Source organism: Rhinopithecus bieti, unplaced genomic scaffold, assembly GCF_001698545.2.
Source record: "Rhinopithecus bieti isolate Rb0 unplaced genomic scaffold, ASM169854v2 scaffold_1467, whole genome shotgun sequence".
NCBI classification, from domain to species: Eukaryota; Metazoa; Chordata; class Mammalia; order Primates; family Cercopithecidae; genus Rhinopithecus; species Rhinopithecus bieti.
The window spans coordinates 179701-199464 of record NW_016803692.1 but is presented as its reverse complement, the minus strand read 5'-3'; the positions used below and the strand labels follow the sequence as shown (position 1 = coordinate 199464).

The window sequence follows — 19764 nt, the reverse complement described above, 5'->3', positions numbered from 1 at the left end:
TACAAATAGATGATCAAGGGCAAGTAGTTGAAGACATAGTTAGAGATATGACAAAACTGACACATGTGCCCATGCAAGTGTGGCATGAATTTGATCCTGGGGACATGTTTGGAAAATGGTTCCCAGCACTAGGAGGATTTAAAACTCTTATAATAGCAGTTATAATAATAATAGGAACCTACCTACTGCTCCCTTGTTTGATACCTGCACTTCTTCAAATGATAAAAAGCTTCATCACTACCTTAGTTCACCAAAATGCTTCAGCACAAGTATACTATGAATCACTATCGATCTGTCTTGCAAGAAGACATGGGTAGTGAAAATGAAAGTGACAACTCCTACTAATAAAATGAGTGAGAGTCTCAAAAGGGGGGAATAAGGGAGGAGACCACCCCTCCTATCGTCTTATGCCCAATTTCTGCCTCCAAAGAAAGAAGAGGTAAAAACTAAAAGGCAGAAAGGAAATCCACAGGCAGATGGCCCAGTACCACACCCTGGGCCTAGTAGTTAAAGATCAACCCGTGACCTAATGGGTTATGTTATCAATAGATTACAGACATTGTATAGAAATGCACTGTGAAAATCCCTATGTTGTTTTGTTCCTATCTAATTACTGGTGCATGCAGCCCCCAGTCATGTACCTGCTGCTTGCTCAATCGATCATGACCCTCTCACACACACCCCCTTAGAGTTGTGAGCCCGTAAAAGGGACAGGAATTGCTCACTCTGGGAGCTCAGCACTTGAGACAGGAGTCTTGCCAATGCCCCCAGCTGAATAAACCCCTTCCTTCTTTAACTCAGTGTCTGAGGAGTTTTGTCTGTGGCTCATCCTGCTACAATACCAGCGCCTGTTCCGGTGGAGGTGGTGGAGGGTGAAATGGACTCCATGAAGATCGCTGGCTTTGGTAATTTAATGCTCTATTTTTATGCTCGTTGGTCTCCTGCAAGGAGGTGGCACTGTCCAGAAAGCATCAGAGGGAGAGGGAGTGATGGTGGGCAGGGTCCTAGAACTCCCAAGATTAAATGCCCTTTGTCTTTTGCTACCAGGGTGGATGGAGAAGGACCATGAGGTTGAGGCGGGGCTAGGAGTGTCTGAGCTCAGCCTCTCCTTGGGTGGGTCTTGCTGTGGCTGCTGTAGGGGGTGGGGGTGAGATTCCCAGGTCACTGGAGTTGTGTACCTAGGAGGATTATGGCTGCCTCTGCTGAGTCATGCAGGTTGTCAGGGGAGTGGAGGAAGCTAGCAGTCACAGGCCTCACCCAGCTCTGATGCAAACTGGAAGGCTGGTCTCACTCCCACTTCCCCCACACCCACCAACAGCCCTGAGTCTGTTTCCAGGCAGAGGGCAAGGGGGCTTGAAAATTTACCTGAGGCTTTCCACCGGCCAGCTGAGAAAGAAAAGGACTTTAGTTCTTCACCCTCCTATGAAGTTTGCATGCTGGATTTGTGACTTCCCTGAGTTCTGGCAAGAGGCTCCTCTGGCTGACCTCCTGATAGATCCCTGTGGTGCCAGGCAAGAATGGGCTGCTGGGGACCCAGCAAGCTCCCAGGGCCTTCCAGCTGCTTCCTCTACCCCTGTATTTTGCTTGGCTCTCTAACCTGACTCAGCTTCAGCTAAAGTCGGAAACTTCTCCTGCACACAGATCTTCAGCTTCTCCAGTGGGGGGGTGTGTTCCAGAGAGAAGAGTCTCCTTTTCCCACTTCTGCAGTTGGGGCAGAATATTTGGAGTGTTTCCTGGGTCCTGCAGGAGCAGTCCACTTCCTTCAGATGGTCTGTGGGTCCTCTCAGGATTCATCGTGTAATATTTTGAAACACTACATAATTATTTCAAGATTCTAACATATGCAATCTAATCCTTATGATTCTTATAAATGTATGTAAAATAAAGCATGTATATAATGAAACTTTGACCAATGTTTCTATAAAGCAAAAGTCTGCAAACTATAGCTTGTGTGTGCCACCTGTTTTTGAAAATTAAGTGTTATTGGTACATAGCCCCACCCATTTACTTATGCAAAACCATAAATAATCACCATCTGGTATTTTACAGAAAAGTTAGCCGACCACTGCTCTAAAGACTCAAGCCTTATTTTTTGGTGAAAAACTGAAAAAAAAAAAAAAAAAGGCAATAAAAAAACTAGTGAAACTTATTTTATTTCTAGGTTAATTTATTTCTAGTTCAAAAATCATCTGTAATTGCTGTAAGAAATGTCAACCACTTACCTAGGACTTTTGACAATGGGGATGAAGTCTACATATACTAAGTAATAACAAGATAATTATTTTATTGTTGAAAAAAGTCAAAAAAATTCCATATTCCCTTTGGGAAAAATTGGCAGGATTTCAAGTATGACCTTTAAGAATTAGGAAAAGACTAGCCTATGCTTTAAGATTAAAACAATCAAATAATTAAGTTAGTTCAATTTTCTGACATATTCTCTATCATCAAAGTGCATCATTGCAAGTTATACATTACTAAAATTACACAGTGAATAATTATTATCATGTGATTATTTAATTCAGTGTCAACTGTCTAAAGGTCTAAAATGTCACATTAAGGTTATAATCTAGATGAACTGAAGAAGGAAGAAAAGATTTCTTCATAGCCCATTTGTTTATGATTCAATTCTTACTCAATGCTAATGATTTCTTCTACCTTCCTATGGAAAATATAAGATTCTAGATTTTGTATAAGGTGGTTTGCTTTAGCTTGAGATTTGTCAGTGAGAATTATCCCTGGGCAATGTCCAGAAATCACCTTGTAGGCTTGATATAATGGAGAACTATACGCTGTCTTCCCTAGTAAGCTCGGATGGTTGTTTCTGATATTGGGACCCATTGTACACTTGGCCAAACCAGTGCCCAAATATGTCCCAAGATTTTTACCTAAGACTCAGTATCCACTGGTCATCTGGAAGAAGAAACTTCTGAATGGCAGCAACTCATGACCCCTCCTCTGTTGGTACAGAGGTAAATGCAATCTTTGTTGCACAATTTACAATCTTTTTAAGGAAAAAACATGGTTTCAATAATTGAACTGCATGTTCTTGTAAACTTTTAGTGTTATGATGCAAGATCTAATTATTATCAAATATAGTGACACTTGTCCCAAATTCTAAAATTGTTTCAGTTATGCCTTGGGTCAGGGTGACAGAAAAGCTCTGTTGTTTAGATCTTTAGCTTATGAGACATATATCTCTTGGTTTTTTTTTTCAGGGTCTTCTGTAGCTTTTGTATCTCATTTTGAAGTTGGGTACTTTCACCTTGGCATCTCTCCTTCAGTAGTTGGGCCTGTTCCTAAAAAGGGACAAATGGAGACTAAATAAGTGTAGCATTAAGTAAATCTCTATAAGCTATCTAGTTTCCACATGCATTGATTTATTTAGTACTTAATTTTTTTCTTGAAATTTTCTCTACCCTTGATTTTAATTATAGTTTTTGTTGGGCATTTGGGCTGTGTGATTATTTCTCCTGGGTTTTCTATAGCCAAAAGAGTTTCAGCTTATGCCTTCTGCTGTACTGATGAAGTTCTTGCTTTTTTCCCCCTATTACAAAACCTTTGTGGTCAATCTTAATATATTTGACTTCAAGTCTTCCCTATGCATTATAGACTTTTTAGAACACCTACCTACACACATATTATTATATATACACATAATACAGAAATAAGGTACTCTCAAAATCTGATGAGGTATATGAATCTTAGATCAAGAAATTTGATCTAAGTCTCTACTCCCTGTTAGCAGGGGTAGCAGAAGATAGGCAAGGAAATCCAAGTGCCAGACTTAACATATATAATTTCTGCACATAGCTACCAACTCAACACAATCTGTGAGTAGGGCACAGAAAACAGACAGGAGTGGTAGACTGCCCTACAGGTGTGAGGGTTAGGGAGTCCTTCTGCTCATAAAAGTTCTGGGCGCGGTGGCTCAAGCCTGTAATCCCAGCACTTTGGGAGGCTGAGACGGGCGAATCACAAGGTCAGGAGATCGAGACCATCCTGGCTAACCTGGTGAAACCTCGTCTCTACTAAAAAATACAAAAAACTAGCTAGGCGAGGTGGCGGGCGCCTGTAGTCCCAGCTACTCGGGAGGCTGAGGCAGGAGAATGGCGTGAACCCGAAAGGCAGAGCTTGCAGTGAGCCGAGATCTGGCCACTGCACTCCAGTTTGGGCGACACAGCAAGACTCCGTCTCAAAAAAAAAAAAAAAGTTCTCTTAGAGCCAAAGTCATACTAGATGGGATAGAAAAAATATTACTGTGGATTCCACGAAGTGATGAAGATGGGTCAGATATTTACTAGCTGTGTGACACTGTAAAAGTTATTTAATATTTTCTGAACCTCTGTTTCCTCTCCTAAGTAATTGGGATAAAGTTCTCACTTCATATGGTATTAAGCAAGAGATATAGATATGGCATTTTTATGATGCCTAGTATATGACAGCCATAAGTGGAAGGATATACTAAAAAATGACTGAATGTGACATGCTGCAAATAAAGTTTTACTGACCACATGTAGGCAGTGGCCAGTTCAAGTCAGACAGGCAGAAACAAGAAGGTACAAGTGAGCAAGCAGAGTCCTTCCCCTGGGCTTTATGTTCTCTCTGCCATACTAAGTTTGTGATCAGGAAAAACAGACAGAAAACAGAAAAACAAACAAGGTGATGCATTTGGATACCTGAAGTTTACTAGTGAGGGTCCTCTCTTGCTCTTCCAGCAACTGGGCCCTCTCCCTCTCTATCTTCTCCGTCAATTGTTTCACATGTTCCTGATAACTCTTCTCTTTCTCTTCCATCATCTGCTGATACTTTATTTGCATTTCCTCCACCATTTTTGCTGAAGCCTGTGCAGATTCAGCTTTTACATGTTCCACTGTGGAGGAAAAGGAAGAAGAAAAGTTTGTGTGGGGTTATTTTATTACCTCATTCTTTGTTACAAACTTACTTGCCATTGTTGCTGCTGACTGCATATGACCTACTCAGAGATGACCTCAATAAGTAAGACACGTCTTGCTTTAATTTATGGAAGTTAGGTTTATCCAGTCAAATTATTTAAAAATTGAAAAGCTTTAGGATAATCCGATCCTTTGACTTGCTCCTCACCTTCAATCTCCTTTTCCTTTTTTGTGAGAATCTGGTCTGTCTGTAGAATTGCATCAGTCACAGACTCCTTGGATTTCAAGTATGTCTGCAGAATCTCCTCAGCCTTAGGACCCAGAGAACACAGTGAGAAGTAGGAAATGGCTGTAAGCAGGTGTTCCTGCTCGTCTTTCCACCATCTTTTCTTCTGAGAATTCTTCCTCTTGGTGTGCCTGGTAGTCAAGATTCCCTATCACAGGGCCAGATACATGCTCCAAGCTGGCCAATCAATTGACCTTACTTAGCAGAATCTTATTTAGGAGGATGATATAGATACTGGGAAATAAGATTCCCTGTTCTTTTCAAATTGAGGGCTCTAAATTTAATGCTGTGGTTCCTTATGGGCTGAGCTGACTGGAGAATGAAGCCCTCCTTGAGAGGAGGGAGAGAGGGAGAGAATTGTGGGGATGCAGGGAGGACATCAGGCAGAGAGACAGATCATGATGTTATTTGAAATCTTGGATCCAGATGTCCTTTAAATCCAGTTTGAAACCTAAAACAATGAATTACCAATTTTTTTTAAGCAACCATCATTGGGTTTCTGTCTCTTGGAACAGAAAAAAATTCAGCTGTAATGATCATGACAACAACTTGGTGGTTAATCTGATAATTGAATTTATAACTCAATAGTTAATTGACTGCACTCTGTAATTAAGTAATTAACTATTTTTTATTTATTTATTTTTTTTTGAGACAGAATCTTGCTCTGTTGCCAGGCTGGAGTGCAGTGGCACGATCTCAGCTCACTGCAACCTCTGCCTCCTGGGTTCAAGTGATTCTCCTGCCTCAGCCTCCTGAGTAGCTGGAATTACAAGCACTCGCCACCACGCTCAGCTAATTTTTGTATTTTTAGTAGAGATGGGGTTTCACCATGTTGGGCAGGATGGTCTTGATCTCTTGACCTCATAATCTGCCTGCCTTGGCCTCTCAAAGTGCTAGGATTACAAGCATGAGTCACTGTGCCTGACCTAATTAATTAATTTTTGAAAGACAGAGTCTGGCTCTGTTGCCCAGGCTAGAGTGCTATGGTGCAATCTTGGTTCACTGAACCTCCCGGGCTCAAGCAATTCTCCTGCCTCAACCTTCTGAGTAGCTGGGACTACAGGCATGTGCCACAGTGCCCGGCTAATTTTTATATTCTTACCAGAGACAGGTTTCACCATGTTGCTCAGGCTGGTCTTAAACTCCTGAGCTCAAGCAATCTGCCTGCCTCTGCCCCCCAAAGTGTTAGGATTACAGGCTTGAGCCACCACACCCGCTGACTGCACTTACTTTGATGAGCACCTGGGACATATCTGGTATAACAGTCTCCCTGCATATGTTATTGAATGAAAGCATGAATGTTATACAAACAAAAAAGCACATCTGTGTGCAACGAGACTTGGTCACTTTGGTGTTTGTAGAAGGCAGGTCAGCTTATTTCCATAATCGACAGATGAATCTTGGTTACCTGTATCCCCTTCCTCGGTTCCTCATGGTACTTTTTCTTCAGGTCTTGTAGCTTCTGAATAAAGAGACAATAGCCTCCTGGTTTTGAATAAATTCCCATCTTCACTTCTTCTTCTAGAGGGCTGAAAATGTCCTGAAGTAAAGCTGAGCAACGATCTGATGATGCTTCCTGATTCTGTTTACAAAAGTCATCCCGCTTTTTTTCTAGCTGGAGCTTTAGTGTAAAAGTACGAAGTAAAAAGAATAACAGGGAAAAGGATGTTAGCTTGACCTCAGAATTTTGGGAAAGACTTCTGAAAATAAAAAGTCAATGACTCTGGAGAAACTGACAGACTCCTCAGCAGGACCACACTCTTCCTCCTGACCCCACTTTCTACTGAAGTCGCTTTCTTTTTGGAGGTGAGATTCAGGGCTGAGATTGATAGCTTTATGTCAACCGTTAGAGGAAAACTCTGCTTTTGCATATTGGACTAATGATTTCACATGGAATAAATGTGGTTGAACAGAACCCTGCTCAAGATAACTAAGAAGAAAATTTTCTTTGCATTTGGCTAGAATATCAAATCAGTCTGAGAAGAGTGGGCATGTAATTTGATTAGAAGCTCTGATTGTCAGTTACATGAATTTAATAAAGGGAAGACCCTTTATTGATAAGCAATGTTTTTAAACTTTGAGTCTGAAGTAATAAAATTGTTTTTTTCTGATTATTATGATTACCAAGAGCTAGTTGTCACCATTTTAAAATCTAGAATAATTATTTCTCTCAAAATAAATACCAATTTCATTTCTTAGTAGTACTTTACCTTCCAAAATCCAAATCCATGTAAACGTGATAGAAAAATTACCGCTAATTTCTTTTGAAACAGATGGTCCACATCCTTGAAAGAGTTCTTCATAAATACTTCAGTGGCCTCCCTCTCACTGTCTCTGTGCATGTCCAGCAACTCCTGGAGGGTTTCCGTGGGCAGCTGCACCTTCTGGCCCATCTGCTGGTCGTAGTGAGCAATGGCTTTTTGCACTGCAACTGAGTTCTCTCTCTGGGCCAAGGCCAGGATTGTGTTCTCCATGCAGGGCAGATCCCCACTGCTGATAGCATCAATATACGTCAGCACCAGGCTTTCTAGACCTACATATAGAGAACAAACGATAATGTTTCTTGTACTAAAGAAAATTCTGTATTCTGTGTAATTCTGAACATGTCAATTTCCACCTATTTTCCTCAGAGCATCAAGGTCCTCAGAATCAACTGGAAGCTTGCTGGAAATGCCTATTGTCAGCCTCTGTCCCGATCTACTGAATTAGAGTTTTCTCTTTGGGTAAGATCCCCAGATGATATGTATGCATATTGACATTTGAGAATCCTTGTTCTAGATGACATAGGCCTGTGTTAGTTGAATGTTTGCATCCATTTCAACCCCAAGCACCATCAGAAAAGGAACCCATAGCTATTTCATTTATGACTGTATCCTCAGCCTATTCACAGTAGCATTTGATCAATACTTATGGAACAAATGATACTCTCCTAGTCAAAAGGAGTCCTCCATTTGGTTTATTTAACAAATAAATTAAACTTCCTTTAATTTAAAAGCATTGTCAAAATAAACTTTCTGTAATGATGGAAGTGTTCTGTATGTGCTCTTCAGTAAGCTAGCCACTAAGAACATGTAAATATAAGCCTTTGAAATATAGCCATATGAGTTGACATTTAATTTTTCCTTATATTAATTGATTTACATTTACATTTAGATAGTGCCACTTGTCTAATGGCTACTGTACAGTACAGGCCCAGTTTACTGTGGCAATTTTAAGTAATAAAACTTTTTTCCTTTGCTTTTCCTATCCTTTCCCACCAAGAGAGTTGACCAACAAAATCTATTAGAAATGTTGGTGTCATCTAGAATTTAACACAAATGTAGCAGTAGTTTGGGATTTTTCAATGCTAAAACTAGGTGGAGTTATTCCATGCTCCTTTCATATTTTTTTTTTTTCCTCTGTCACCCATGCTGGAGTGCAGTGGTGTGATCTCATCTCACTGCAACCTCTGCCTCCCAGTTTCAAGCAATTCTCCTGCCTCAGCCTCCCAAGTAGCTGGGATTACAGGCATGTGCCACCATGCCTGCCTAATTTTTTTGGTATTTTTAGTAGAAACATGGTTTTGCCATGTGGGCTAGGTTGGTCTCAAACTCCTGGCCTCAAGTAATCTGCCCTCCTCGGCCTCCCAAAGTGCTAAGATTACAGGTGTGAGCCATCATGCCTGGCCATCCTTTAGTTTTAACAATGAGTGGAAGTACTAGGAAGGGGACTTACGAGGCCCGTTGACCTTGATGCCTCCTGAAAGAGTTTTAGTTTTGGAATTACTAAAGATGTAGGAACAGAAGTCTGCTACTTGTTGCACAAATTCGGGGTCCAGCTCTTCATCATGTAGTTTCTCGAGCCGGGCAAGCTTCTTGCAGTCAACGGGGCGATCAAAGACAAAGCATTTTTTCTTTGGGAAGAACTTTTGGATACAGAGTCGGGGCAGATTAAAATTTTTATCTTTTTCACTGGTACCTAGAGAAACATAATAAAGAAATTTGCCTAATATAAGTGTTGCTGTAAAGGGTCAAATAGTATTTTAGCCTCTGCAGGCTAGGTGGTCTCTTTTCCAAGTACTCAACTCTGTTACTGGAGCACGACAACAGCTTTAGACAATATGTAAATGAATGGGCAGAACATTCTTCCCAAAAAACCTCATTTAGAAAGACAGCTGGCAGGCAGAATTGGCCATCATTTGTCTTAGGCTGCAGTTCGCCAGCATTTGGACTAGTACACTGTTCATGTTTAATCTATGTTCTTTAAATAAATATCCATTGTCCTTCATATTTTATGGGTAAATACAGAATCACAAACCCTACATAAGGAGATAAAATTTACCTAAATTATACAATAGAGAAAATGAAAGAAAAAGAAACTTATTTTAGAACATGGGAGAATATAATTTAAAATCTAATCTATTAATTTAGATATTCAGCAAGCATTCATTCCTTTTTTCCTTTTTTCAAAAAACCTTTTCTATTGCTAATAGCAAGCATTAATTCTTAAGAACAGCAAGCTAGAGATACAGAAAACTATAAATGTGAGAAAACTATAAATAGTAAACTAAAAAATGATAATTTCTAGTGTTTCGTCATCCTCATTTATCAATGGTATGTCCCTGTTACCTTGTGTTAGCTTCAGAGAATACTCCAGGTACTCATCTGCTGTGAGGGGTTGTCCATCTGCTTCTAAGTCCAGGGAGAAATCTCTCAGTGTCCACACAAAGTCTGGGAAGAAGCTCACAAAGTCAGCTGAATCCTCATTCTCATTCTCATCAGGTGAGGATTTTGATTGGATTCGATGTGTCAGCTCTGTCACATAGCTGAGTAGCTAACTAAGGAAATGTGACAAAATGAACAGGGACCTTATCCCATATTAGTTCAACACATTCCCAAACCTTCCATTTTCCTTTGCTCCTAACCTAAGTGTCATTTCTAAAGTGGATACATGGGATCTCTCCTCTGTACTTGCATTATTTTATGTTTTCTCCTCTTGAGCTTGATTCATGAGGATTCACAGTCAGGCAGCTGGTTTATGAATACAGGTGTCCCCTCTGACCTTGGTGCTGTTGTGGGTCACAAAGGATACTGCAGTTGGTCCATGGCCTGCTGGTTGATGGTTCCCATGCTGTTGTACACGAAGGTGCTGCTCAGGAGGACAGCCAGGGCGAAGATCCAGGAGTCATTCTGGTTGTCACCCTGGAAGTCAAGACACACTGGAGTCAGGAGCAAGTTTCATCATCACAGCTCTTTCCAGAGTAACAGTAGTATATCATAAATTAGAGTTTTCTTTTAAGACTAATGACCCAGGAAAAGAACCCAAATCCAAACAAAATAATTGTTACTCAGCTGATTCTCACTAGGTCCTCTTATGATCATTGGCAGATAATTGCAAAATAAACATTCAAGGTTGGTGGGCATTCTAAGGCCTGAAGTATAATTTAAATTTGCTCAGGCTACTGAATTATAAGTTCTCTGCAGGATAGGACTCAAGACATTGGATTTATTTGTGCTCCCAGATGTGAGTTATGCATCTGTGTTAACTCACATAGCTTACAACCTACAGTTAGTAGAATCCTGTGTGTTGACCAACATGCTTTTCTAGGGTTCTGTCTTATGAACATTTTTCTCACTTCTGGTTGTTAAGTTTGGCCTTACGACATGTACACGGAAATGAAAAGACAAATTATAGTTAAATGCAAATGCTTCTTTAAGAAAAAACTAAATGGTGCTTAAAATATTCAGAGATGAGAGGCTTATTCCAAAATGGAATCTTTGACCTTTACCTTCTTTATATCTCCCAGGCCCTCAGTGTCAAGCAGGACTAGGGTGTGTTCTGGCTTCTTGGGGTGAGGCACACTCCACATCCAGATTCCTTTGGTGTGAGATTCCACTGTGGAGCCCATAGAGAAGCCTGTAAAGAAGAGATGGAATAAGAAGGGCTGGAGGTTTAGTAGCAGGTAATTCTGGAAATTAAGGCAAATATAGCATCATAATTAACGTTAAGAGAGATAACCAAAACCACAATCCGTACTTACCTTACTTATAATCAGAAAAATAGAAAAAATTGAATATCCAGTATATAAATGGATTCAGGACCTTTCATGATAAAAACAATCAACAAGCTAGAAATAGAAAAAAACTGAGGCAGGAGAATCACTTGAACCCAGGAGGTGGAGGTTGCAGTGAGCCGAGATAGCACCACTGCACTCCAGCCTGGGCAACAGAGGGAGACTGTCTAAAAAAGAGAAAAGAAGAGGGGTAGGGAAATAGAAAAAAATTACCTCAACAATATAAAAATATAAAGGATATATATGAAAAATTCATAGCCTACTTCATACTCAATGGTGAAGACTGAAAATTTTCCTCTAATATGGGAACAAGGAAAGGATACCCACTTTTGCCACTTCTTTTCCACAAAGTACTAAAGGTCCTATCCAGCGTAATTAGGTGAGAAAAGGAAACAGAAAGCATCTAAATTGGAAAGGAAGATGTAAAATAATCTGTATTCATTGATGATATGATCTCTGCAGAAAACTTTAAATATTACATAGAACTGTTAGAACTAATAAAAAGAATTCAGCAAAGTTGCAGCATACAAAATTAACATGCAGAAATCAGCTGCATTTCTATACAGTAGCAATCGACAATCCAAAAAGGAAATTTTGAAAGCAATCCCATTTAACATACCACCAAAAGGGCAAACTACTTAAGAATAAAATTGACCGGGCACAGTGGCTCACGCTTGTAATCCCAGCACTTTGGGAGGCCGAGGTGGGTGGATCACAAGGTCAGGAGATTGAAACCATCTGGCCAATGTGGTGAAACCCTATCTCTACTAAAAATACAAAAAAAAGTTAGCTGGGTGTGGTGGCGAGCGCCTATAATCCCAGCTACTCGGGTGCCTGAGGCATGAGAATTGCCTGAACCCAGGAGGCGGAGGTTGCAGTGAGCTGAGATTGCTCCACTGCACTCTAGCCTGGCGACAGAGCAAGACTCTGTCACAAAATAAACAAACAAACAAACCCAAAAAACTTAACCATAGAGGGCAATGACTTGTATAATGAAAATAACAAAACTTTTTTTTTTTTCTTTTTTTTTTTTTTTTTTTTTTGATACAGAGTCTCGCTGTGTCATCCAGGCTGGACTGTGATCACTGCTCACTGTAGGCTTGACCTCCAAGGCTCAAGCAATCCTCCCACCTCAGCCTCCCGAGTAGCTGAGACTACAGGCCTGTGCCACCAGGCCTGTCTAATTTTTGTATATTTTGTAGAGATGGGGTTTCGTCATGTTGTTCAGGTTGGTCTCAAATTCTTGAGCTCAAGTGATCTGCTGGTCTCAGCCTCCCAAAGTGCTGGGATTACAGGTGTGAACCACTGCACTTGGCCAAACATTCTTAAAAGAAATTAAGGAAGAGATAAATAATTAGAAAGACATCCTGTAAAAGTGACATATAGATTCAATGCAATCCCTATCAAAATTCCAATGACTTTTAATAAATAAAATATCAAAATATCTACACTTTCATATGAAATTTCAAGAGATCTCCAAATTGTCAAAATAATCTCAAAAAGAAAGAAGAAAGTCAGAGGCTCACAGTTTCTAAGTTCTGAAACTTACTATAAAACCAGGATAATCAGCACAGTTTGGTATTGGCTTAAACACTATTATCAACCAATGGAGTAAAGTAGAGAACCTAGAAATGAACTCTCACATCTATAGTCAAATAATTTTCAACACGGGTGCTAAGATCATTCAATGCAGAAAGAGGAGTCTCTACAACAAATGACACTGGGAAAACTGGATATTCACATGCTCACATGCCAAAAAAAAAAAAAAAAAAAAAAAAGTTGGACTGTTAGCTTACACAATCCAAAAAGTAACTCAAAATGGATCAAAGAACTAACCATTAGAGCTAAAACTATAAAACTCATGGGAGAAAACAAATGGGAAAAAACAGACAGTAAAAGGAAAAAACAGATAACTTTGACTTCATCAAAATTAAAAACTCCTGTGTATCAAATTACACTATCAACAGAATAAAAAAGGCAACACATGGAATGGAAGAAAGCATTTGCTAAACATGTATCTGATAAGGAAATTGATATCTAGCAAATATAAAGAATTCCTACAATGCAACACAAACAGATTAAAAAGTAAACAAAGAACTTGAATTAACATTTCTCTAAAGAACGGCCAATAAGCACCTGAAAAGATATTCAACATTACTAGTCGTTAGGGAAATGCAAATTAAAACCATAGTGAGATACTACTTCACATCCATTAGTATGGTGACTATCAAAAAAATTGAAAAGGGCCAGGTGTGGTGGCTCAAACCTGAAATCCCAGCACTTTGGGAGACTGAGGCAGGTGAATTACCTGAGGTCAGGAGTTTGAGACTGGCCTGGGAAACATGGAGAAACCCCATTTCTACTAAAAATACAAAACTGAGCCATGCATGGCAGCAGGCGCTTGTAATCTCTGCTACTTGGGAGACTGAGGCAGGAGAATCGCTTGAACCCAGGAGGTGGAGGTTGCAGTGAGCTGGGATCTTGCCACTGCACTCCAACCTGGGTGACAGTGTGAGACTGTGTCTCAAAAAAAAAAAAAAAAAAAAAAAAAAAATTAAAATAACTGTAGGGAGACCCCCTGAAACTATCGCTACCGAATAAAAGATGAAATGCTCCTGATCATTGTAAATACAAAATTGCATGCAGGATTGTGTAAAGACAATGCCAGGTTGGACTGCCAGAATGAGCCAACAGCACATGATGTGCTTCCCTCTGCAGAGAGCCTATGAATGGACATGCAGTCAGGGAGGTTTCACATCACCAAGATTCCTATCCCAGAAAAGCAGATGTTCATAGTTCTGGGAATGGAATGTGATCCTTGTGGAGAGCCTGTAAATGGATGAATGAGGGGCACCTATCCATATGGATAAGATGGGACTATAAACGCCCTCATCTTGCCACGGCTCTTCTGGGCCTCTTTAGGGTTAAGGCATACTCCCTTCTGAGAATTTCTGGTCTAACCAGTTGTCTAGCTTCACATCCTGTTTCTATGGATTGTTTGTAACCAGCTTTTGCTGCAACTGTTACTGTTGATTAATATCTTGCTAATCATAGGTTATGGAAAGACTGTGTTTTGTTTTAAGGCTCTGTTAGAAGTTACTGATGAGTGCACTATATTGTAAATTCTTATCTCTGTATATTGTACTTCTGCATACAGATGTTATATTAAAGAAAAAAATCACATCCCCATGTGACCATCTCACCTCATAATCAAACGACCCTAAATCCCTCACTAACCTACCCACGCCCTCACTAAACTTAATAATAAATGCTGACATATCCAGTGCATTGGCGGCATCCCAGGACCAGAAGGCGGTAACCCCCCGGACCCAGCTTTCATTATCGTGTGTGTGTCTATTATTTCTCAACCTGCCAATCCACCTGGGAACAAAGAGAGAGCCCCATTGCATTGCAGGCTGCTGACCAGATCCCACAATAAATAACAAATGTTGGGGAATTTGAAAAGAAATTAGAACCCTTGTGCATTTCAGTTGGGAATGCTAAATGGTGCAGTCACTGTGGAAAATGATATAGCAATTCCTTAAAAAATTTAACTTGGAATGACTACATGAGCCAGCAATTCCACTTCTGGGTGTATACCTAAAAGGAGTGAAAGCAGGGACTTGAACAGCTATTTAGACACCCATGATCCTATCAGCATTATTTATAATAGCCAAAAGGTAGAAGCAACCCAAGTGTCAACTGACAGGTGAACAGATAAATTAGTATACACATACGGTTACTTAGCCTTCAAAATGAAGAATTTTTTCTCTCTTTCTTTATTTTTGGGACAGAGTTTCACTCTGTGCCTAGGCTGGAGTGCAAAGGCACAATCTTGGCTCACCACAACCTCTGTCTCCCAGATTCAAGCGATTCTCCTGCCCCAGCCTCCCAAGTAGCTGGGATTATAGGCATGTGCCACCATGCCCAGCTAATTTTGTATTTTTAGTAGAGATAGGGTTTCTCCACGTTGGTCAGGCTGGTCTTGAACTCCCGACTTCAGGTGATCCACCTGCATCGGCCTCCCAAAGTGCTGGGATTACAGGCGTAAGTGCCTGGCCAAAAAGGAAGAATTTTGACACATGCTACCACACTGAACCTTGAAGACATTATGTGAATTAGAATAAGCCAGTCACCAAAGGACAAATATTGAATGAATTCAACTTATATAACATTCCTAGAGTAGTCAAATTAATAGAGATGGAATGTAGAATTGTGGTAGGAGATGGGGGTTTTTGCGCCTTTTGTTTAATTGGCACAGAGTTTCTCTCGGGGAAAATTAAAAAGTTCTTTGCATGGGCAACATGGTGAAACTCTGTCTCTACAAAAAATACAAAAGTTAACCGGGTGTGGTGGCGTGCACCTATAGTCCTACCTACTCAGGAGGCTGAGGTGAGAGGATTGCTTGAGCCCAGGAAGTCAAGACTGTGGTGAGCTGAGATCTTGCCACTGTGCTGCAGCCTGGGAGACAGAGCAAGACCTTGTCTCAAGAAAAAGAAAAGAAAAAAAAAAAAAGACTAGTCAAGTGCAGTCAGTAGTGAGAAGGGTGAGGGGAAAGAGTAGAACAAGGAGTTCAACTGTAACTCATGGTGAACAATCAATTGAGATAACTCACTACCTTCAGAACAGCCATGAGCTGACTCTTAACCCCTAGAAGAGTGAAGATAAGGAGCCCAACTGTGAATGGAAAGTTAGCTTATCATTCCCAGTGCCAGCTTCCTCTCCTCACATCCTCATAATGGATGCTGACTATGTGGTGGGACAGAAGGAAGTTTGCAGAGCTTTGCTCATGCCACTCACCCATATTCTTCCCAGCCAGCTTGTTCATCAGGTAGGATTTTCCTGTGCGGTAGAGGCCCACAATTGCCACCACCACCACAGGCTGTGTAATGGCAGACAGGATCTTCAGAGCTTCTGGATTCGCCACCAGTTCCCCGTTAGTGTTCTCAATGAGGCACATTGGGCCTGTCATGTGGATCTCTGGAGCCATGTCCAGGGCGTTGTTCTCTTGTCTGCAAGGGAGGAGTTGGAATGAATTAGAATTTCCAGTCTTTTGCATTTAGAGGATAGAGTCACAAAATTCCGCAAGATGGCCAAAAGTTTTGTGTGTGTCAGTGAGAGAGATGAGGGAAAATCTGTATCATTTTAAAAAATTATGGAAATATTATCATCAAATTAAATATTGGTATGACAGCAACTTATCAACAGTCAACTACTCTTGTGACCTTATTGTGGAAAACCTTCCCTTGGATTCTTATTTAAAAATTTACACTAGACAATAAATAGAAGATAAAATAGGACATAGAGAATTTTTTTACATCTTGGCTATACGTAAGAAATTCAATATTGATTTGTTTATTCATGAATTCTTATGGTGAATAAAGAGCCCCATGAGTAAATTTTCATTGTTTGATATATGCCCTTAGGACAATTTCCAGAGATTTTAAATAACCTTCCTCCATTTTCAACTGGTTATGCTTACTTCCCTGCAATGAAGATCCACAAAGCTTTTCACAGTGCCGTTCTGGAGGTGGAACCAATGTAACATACTTTTGCAAATTTTATAGAACTACATAACCATGTGAAACACATGCCTAGGGACCTTTCCAAGGGCTTTGAAGGGGCACATGCAAGAGAGGGGCCCTGAAACTTAAGCTTCATTAGCGTCACAATAAGGTAGCCTCTAACTCAGTGTGGTTATAAATGCAAAACTGCCAATATTGAATGTTGCTAAGAAACACACACACACACACAACAACAACAACAAAACAAACAAAAAAATCCATGAAATAAGGATTGAAAGACCAGGAGGCACATAAAGAGAGCTACATAGGAAGTTGTTAAAAGAAAATATATTTCCAGCAATACAGCTTTAGGTTTTCTGTTTTGTTCTGTTTTTCCATTTTGTAGAGTAAGAGAAAGAGAAATGGGAAGAGGAGAAACAGAAGTGGGGAGGAGGAGGACAAAGGGCTGGAAAGATGAGAGAGAGAGAGAGAGAAAGAGAAAGCGGCAGCAAGGGAGCTGTCAGACAAGGTGATGAATGAGGCTATTGTTTTGCCAAGGAATTCAGGGAAGGAGTTTTCAGAAGGTGGGATCTGAGTTGTCTGAGTGCATGGGAGAAGTTAAAGTAAGCAAAGATACTGGCTTTAGTAGGGATGCATTACAGGAAATTCTGTAAATTCTCCAGAGAAGTTCTGCAGAGGAAAACTAGGCCACCGCCCTCTTTCTCTCTCTAAAAAAAAAAAAAAAGGAGAGGAAGCTCTTTAGCCTGGGTTATTTCTAAAGAAGCAATCTGAAACAAATGCTGTTTTCATGAATCTTCCTCCTCTTTGGTGCTGGGTTTCAGTTTTTCCTTTGCTGTAACCCTGTCAGTGGGCTGCTTACTCTGCATTACCTTTGCTGTTCTTTCCTTCTGGTGAAAATAACCTATTTGTAACTCTTTCCATTTCTTAGCTGCATAGGACCAGAATTCAGCAAGCTCCATCACTGACAATGGAGATGTAATCATGTCCCTAGTCAACACAGACAGTGTCAACAAAGAGAAAGACGATCCTAGTGCATTTCAAACTCTCAGTTTAGTTCCCGTCTGCTGGTGTCTCGTTCAACACAAGCACTGTAGTGGCACTTAGAGCCATGCTGCTTCTGATAACACCAGGATTTCATCTGACCTGTGTCCCACGTCAGGCTCAGCTGCAGCCTAATTTGGTCCTGGTCATTTTTAAGAAAACGAACTGACTTTTATAAATTCCTTCCTATCCTTGCCACAACGTTATAGGCTCCACATCCCTGAGCTGAGGTACTTCAGAGCTGGAGAGGAAGCAATAGGAGTTCTTACCTGTGCTTTTCTCTTCAGTCCAGGTAAAGTTGTTTCTGTCACTTCTCTTTTCTTTCACTGGATAGCTGGACTTTTATTTCACCCCTCCAGTGTTGCGTAGCTTTCTGGATTTTCCTCAGTGATCAAATAGTTAGAAGTTAAGCAACCTTTGTGATGGCTTCAGAGCCTAATGAAACTGAAAGTACTTCTTTCAAGGCACTGACTCAATAACCATAAATGCAATTTCTGGATTCTGCTAGTAGGAGGGTTTGAAGTGAGGTTTCAAAGTTTTTTGTTGGAAGAGATCTTAGAGACCATTTATTGTTTTAAGAACATGTCCATTAGGTATTGAAAAAAATGGAATGTATCTCAAGATTAGAGATCTGTTTGAGAGTTGTAGAATGAGGAGGCATCACATTAATTTTTAGATATAATTTCCTATAACAAGAGACAATTCACAATGGAGCTGCCTATTCTTTTAGAGGTGCAATAAGTGAGGAAAGGGCATGTTTTATGCTCTCATGAACACCTAGTCCCTGGCACTGTGTGCCGAGAACACAGTCAGGAGGGGGCTCCATGCATTGTACTCATGTTCCAGACTCAGTGCTGACTGGTTTACATGAATTACACTACTTAAATCTCATAACAAGTATTTCCCTATGATTTTGTAGAAACCAAGGCACAGAAAGACTTTATCAGTTGTCTAAGCTCATAGTACTATAACTAATCTGAACCCAGGGAGTCTTGATCGCAAACCCTCTTCTTGAACCACCTTACTATGCTGCCTTTGTTTGGTGAGTGAATAATTGTAAAAATATTTAATTTATAGATGGCTTTCCTCTTTTTATTTAGTATACTATAATTTGATCTTTCATAAATTGTTTTCTAAGAGCTTCATATGTTATGTATCTCTTTCATTCATGACTACTTACATGCAGAATAGGTGGTATAAACTCTATTTTACAGTAAAAACAAGAAATTGCAAAAAACCCTTGTGAGCATTTATTTGTTAGTTACACACACATTAAAAGTATACATTAGGTATATATGAAATGAGATATCTTGTTCTCTCTTGCTCATATTTTATAAAATAATTTTATTCAAACTCTTCCTATTCTTCCTGAACACTTTAGCTTCATCATTATTAAAACTACTTTAAAGTATTTTTTTTTTTTTTTGGGACGGAGTCTCACTCTGTCCCCCAGACTGGAGGCTGGAGTGCAGTGTTGCAATCTTGGCTCAGTGCAGCCTCCGCCTCCCAGGTTCCAGTGATTCTCCTGCCTCGGCCACCCAGGTAGCTGGGATTACAGGCCCATGCCACCATGCCTGGCTGGTTTTTGTGTTTTTTGGTAGAAATGGGTTTTACCATGTTGGCCAGGCTGGTCTCACACTCCTGACCTCAAGTGATCCACCCTCCTCAGCTTCCCAAAGTGCTAGGATTACAGGCATGAGCCACCATCCCCGCCAAAGTCTTTTAACTTATTTTTTTCAGAGTATATCATTGTTACTTTTGTCATAATCATTTGAACCATTTAAAATCCTGCAAATTGTCCTAAAAACATATATCAAACAACAAAACATCTATTCAAGAAGACCCCTACAACTATGGTAACAATAGCAAGAGTCCATGGTACTTGTTCTACAGCCTGCTTCTTCCCCATCTTCAATTCAGATTGTCAAACATTCCACTACAGGTGGGTATGACCAAGAAGCCTGTGTT

The 19764-nt window shown here is 40.3% G+C and overlaps 1 protein-coding gene across 1 annotated transcript; it reads right to left on the bottom strand.

Moving 5' to 3' along the window:
* Positions 1-2146: 2146 nt before the first annotated feature.
* Positions 2147-18276, bottom strand: GBP3 (guanylate binding protein 3). The gene is made up of 11 exons (XM_017850852.1): positions 18066-18276; positions 16031-16242; positions 10946-11073; positions 10249-10358; positions 9786-9982; positions 8893-9135; positions 7431-7711; positions 6587-6799; positions 5101-5203; positions 4677-4870; positions 2147-3296 (listed from the first exon to the last, which is right to left on the bottom strand). Exons 2-11 carry the CDS (start codon positions 16218-16220, stop codon positions 3168-3170), a joined length of 1788 nt encoding a protein of 595 aa, XP_017706341.1. The 5' UTR covers positions 16221-16242; positions 18066-18276; the 3' UTR covers positions 2147-3167.
* Between the last annotated feature and the right edge of the window lie 1488 nt (positions 18277-19764).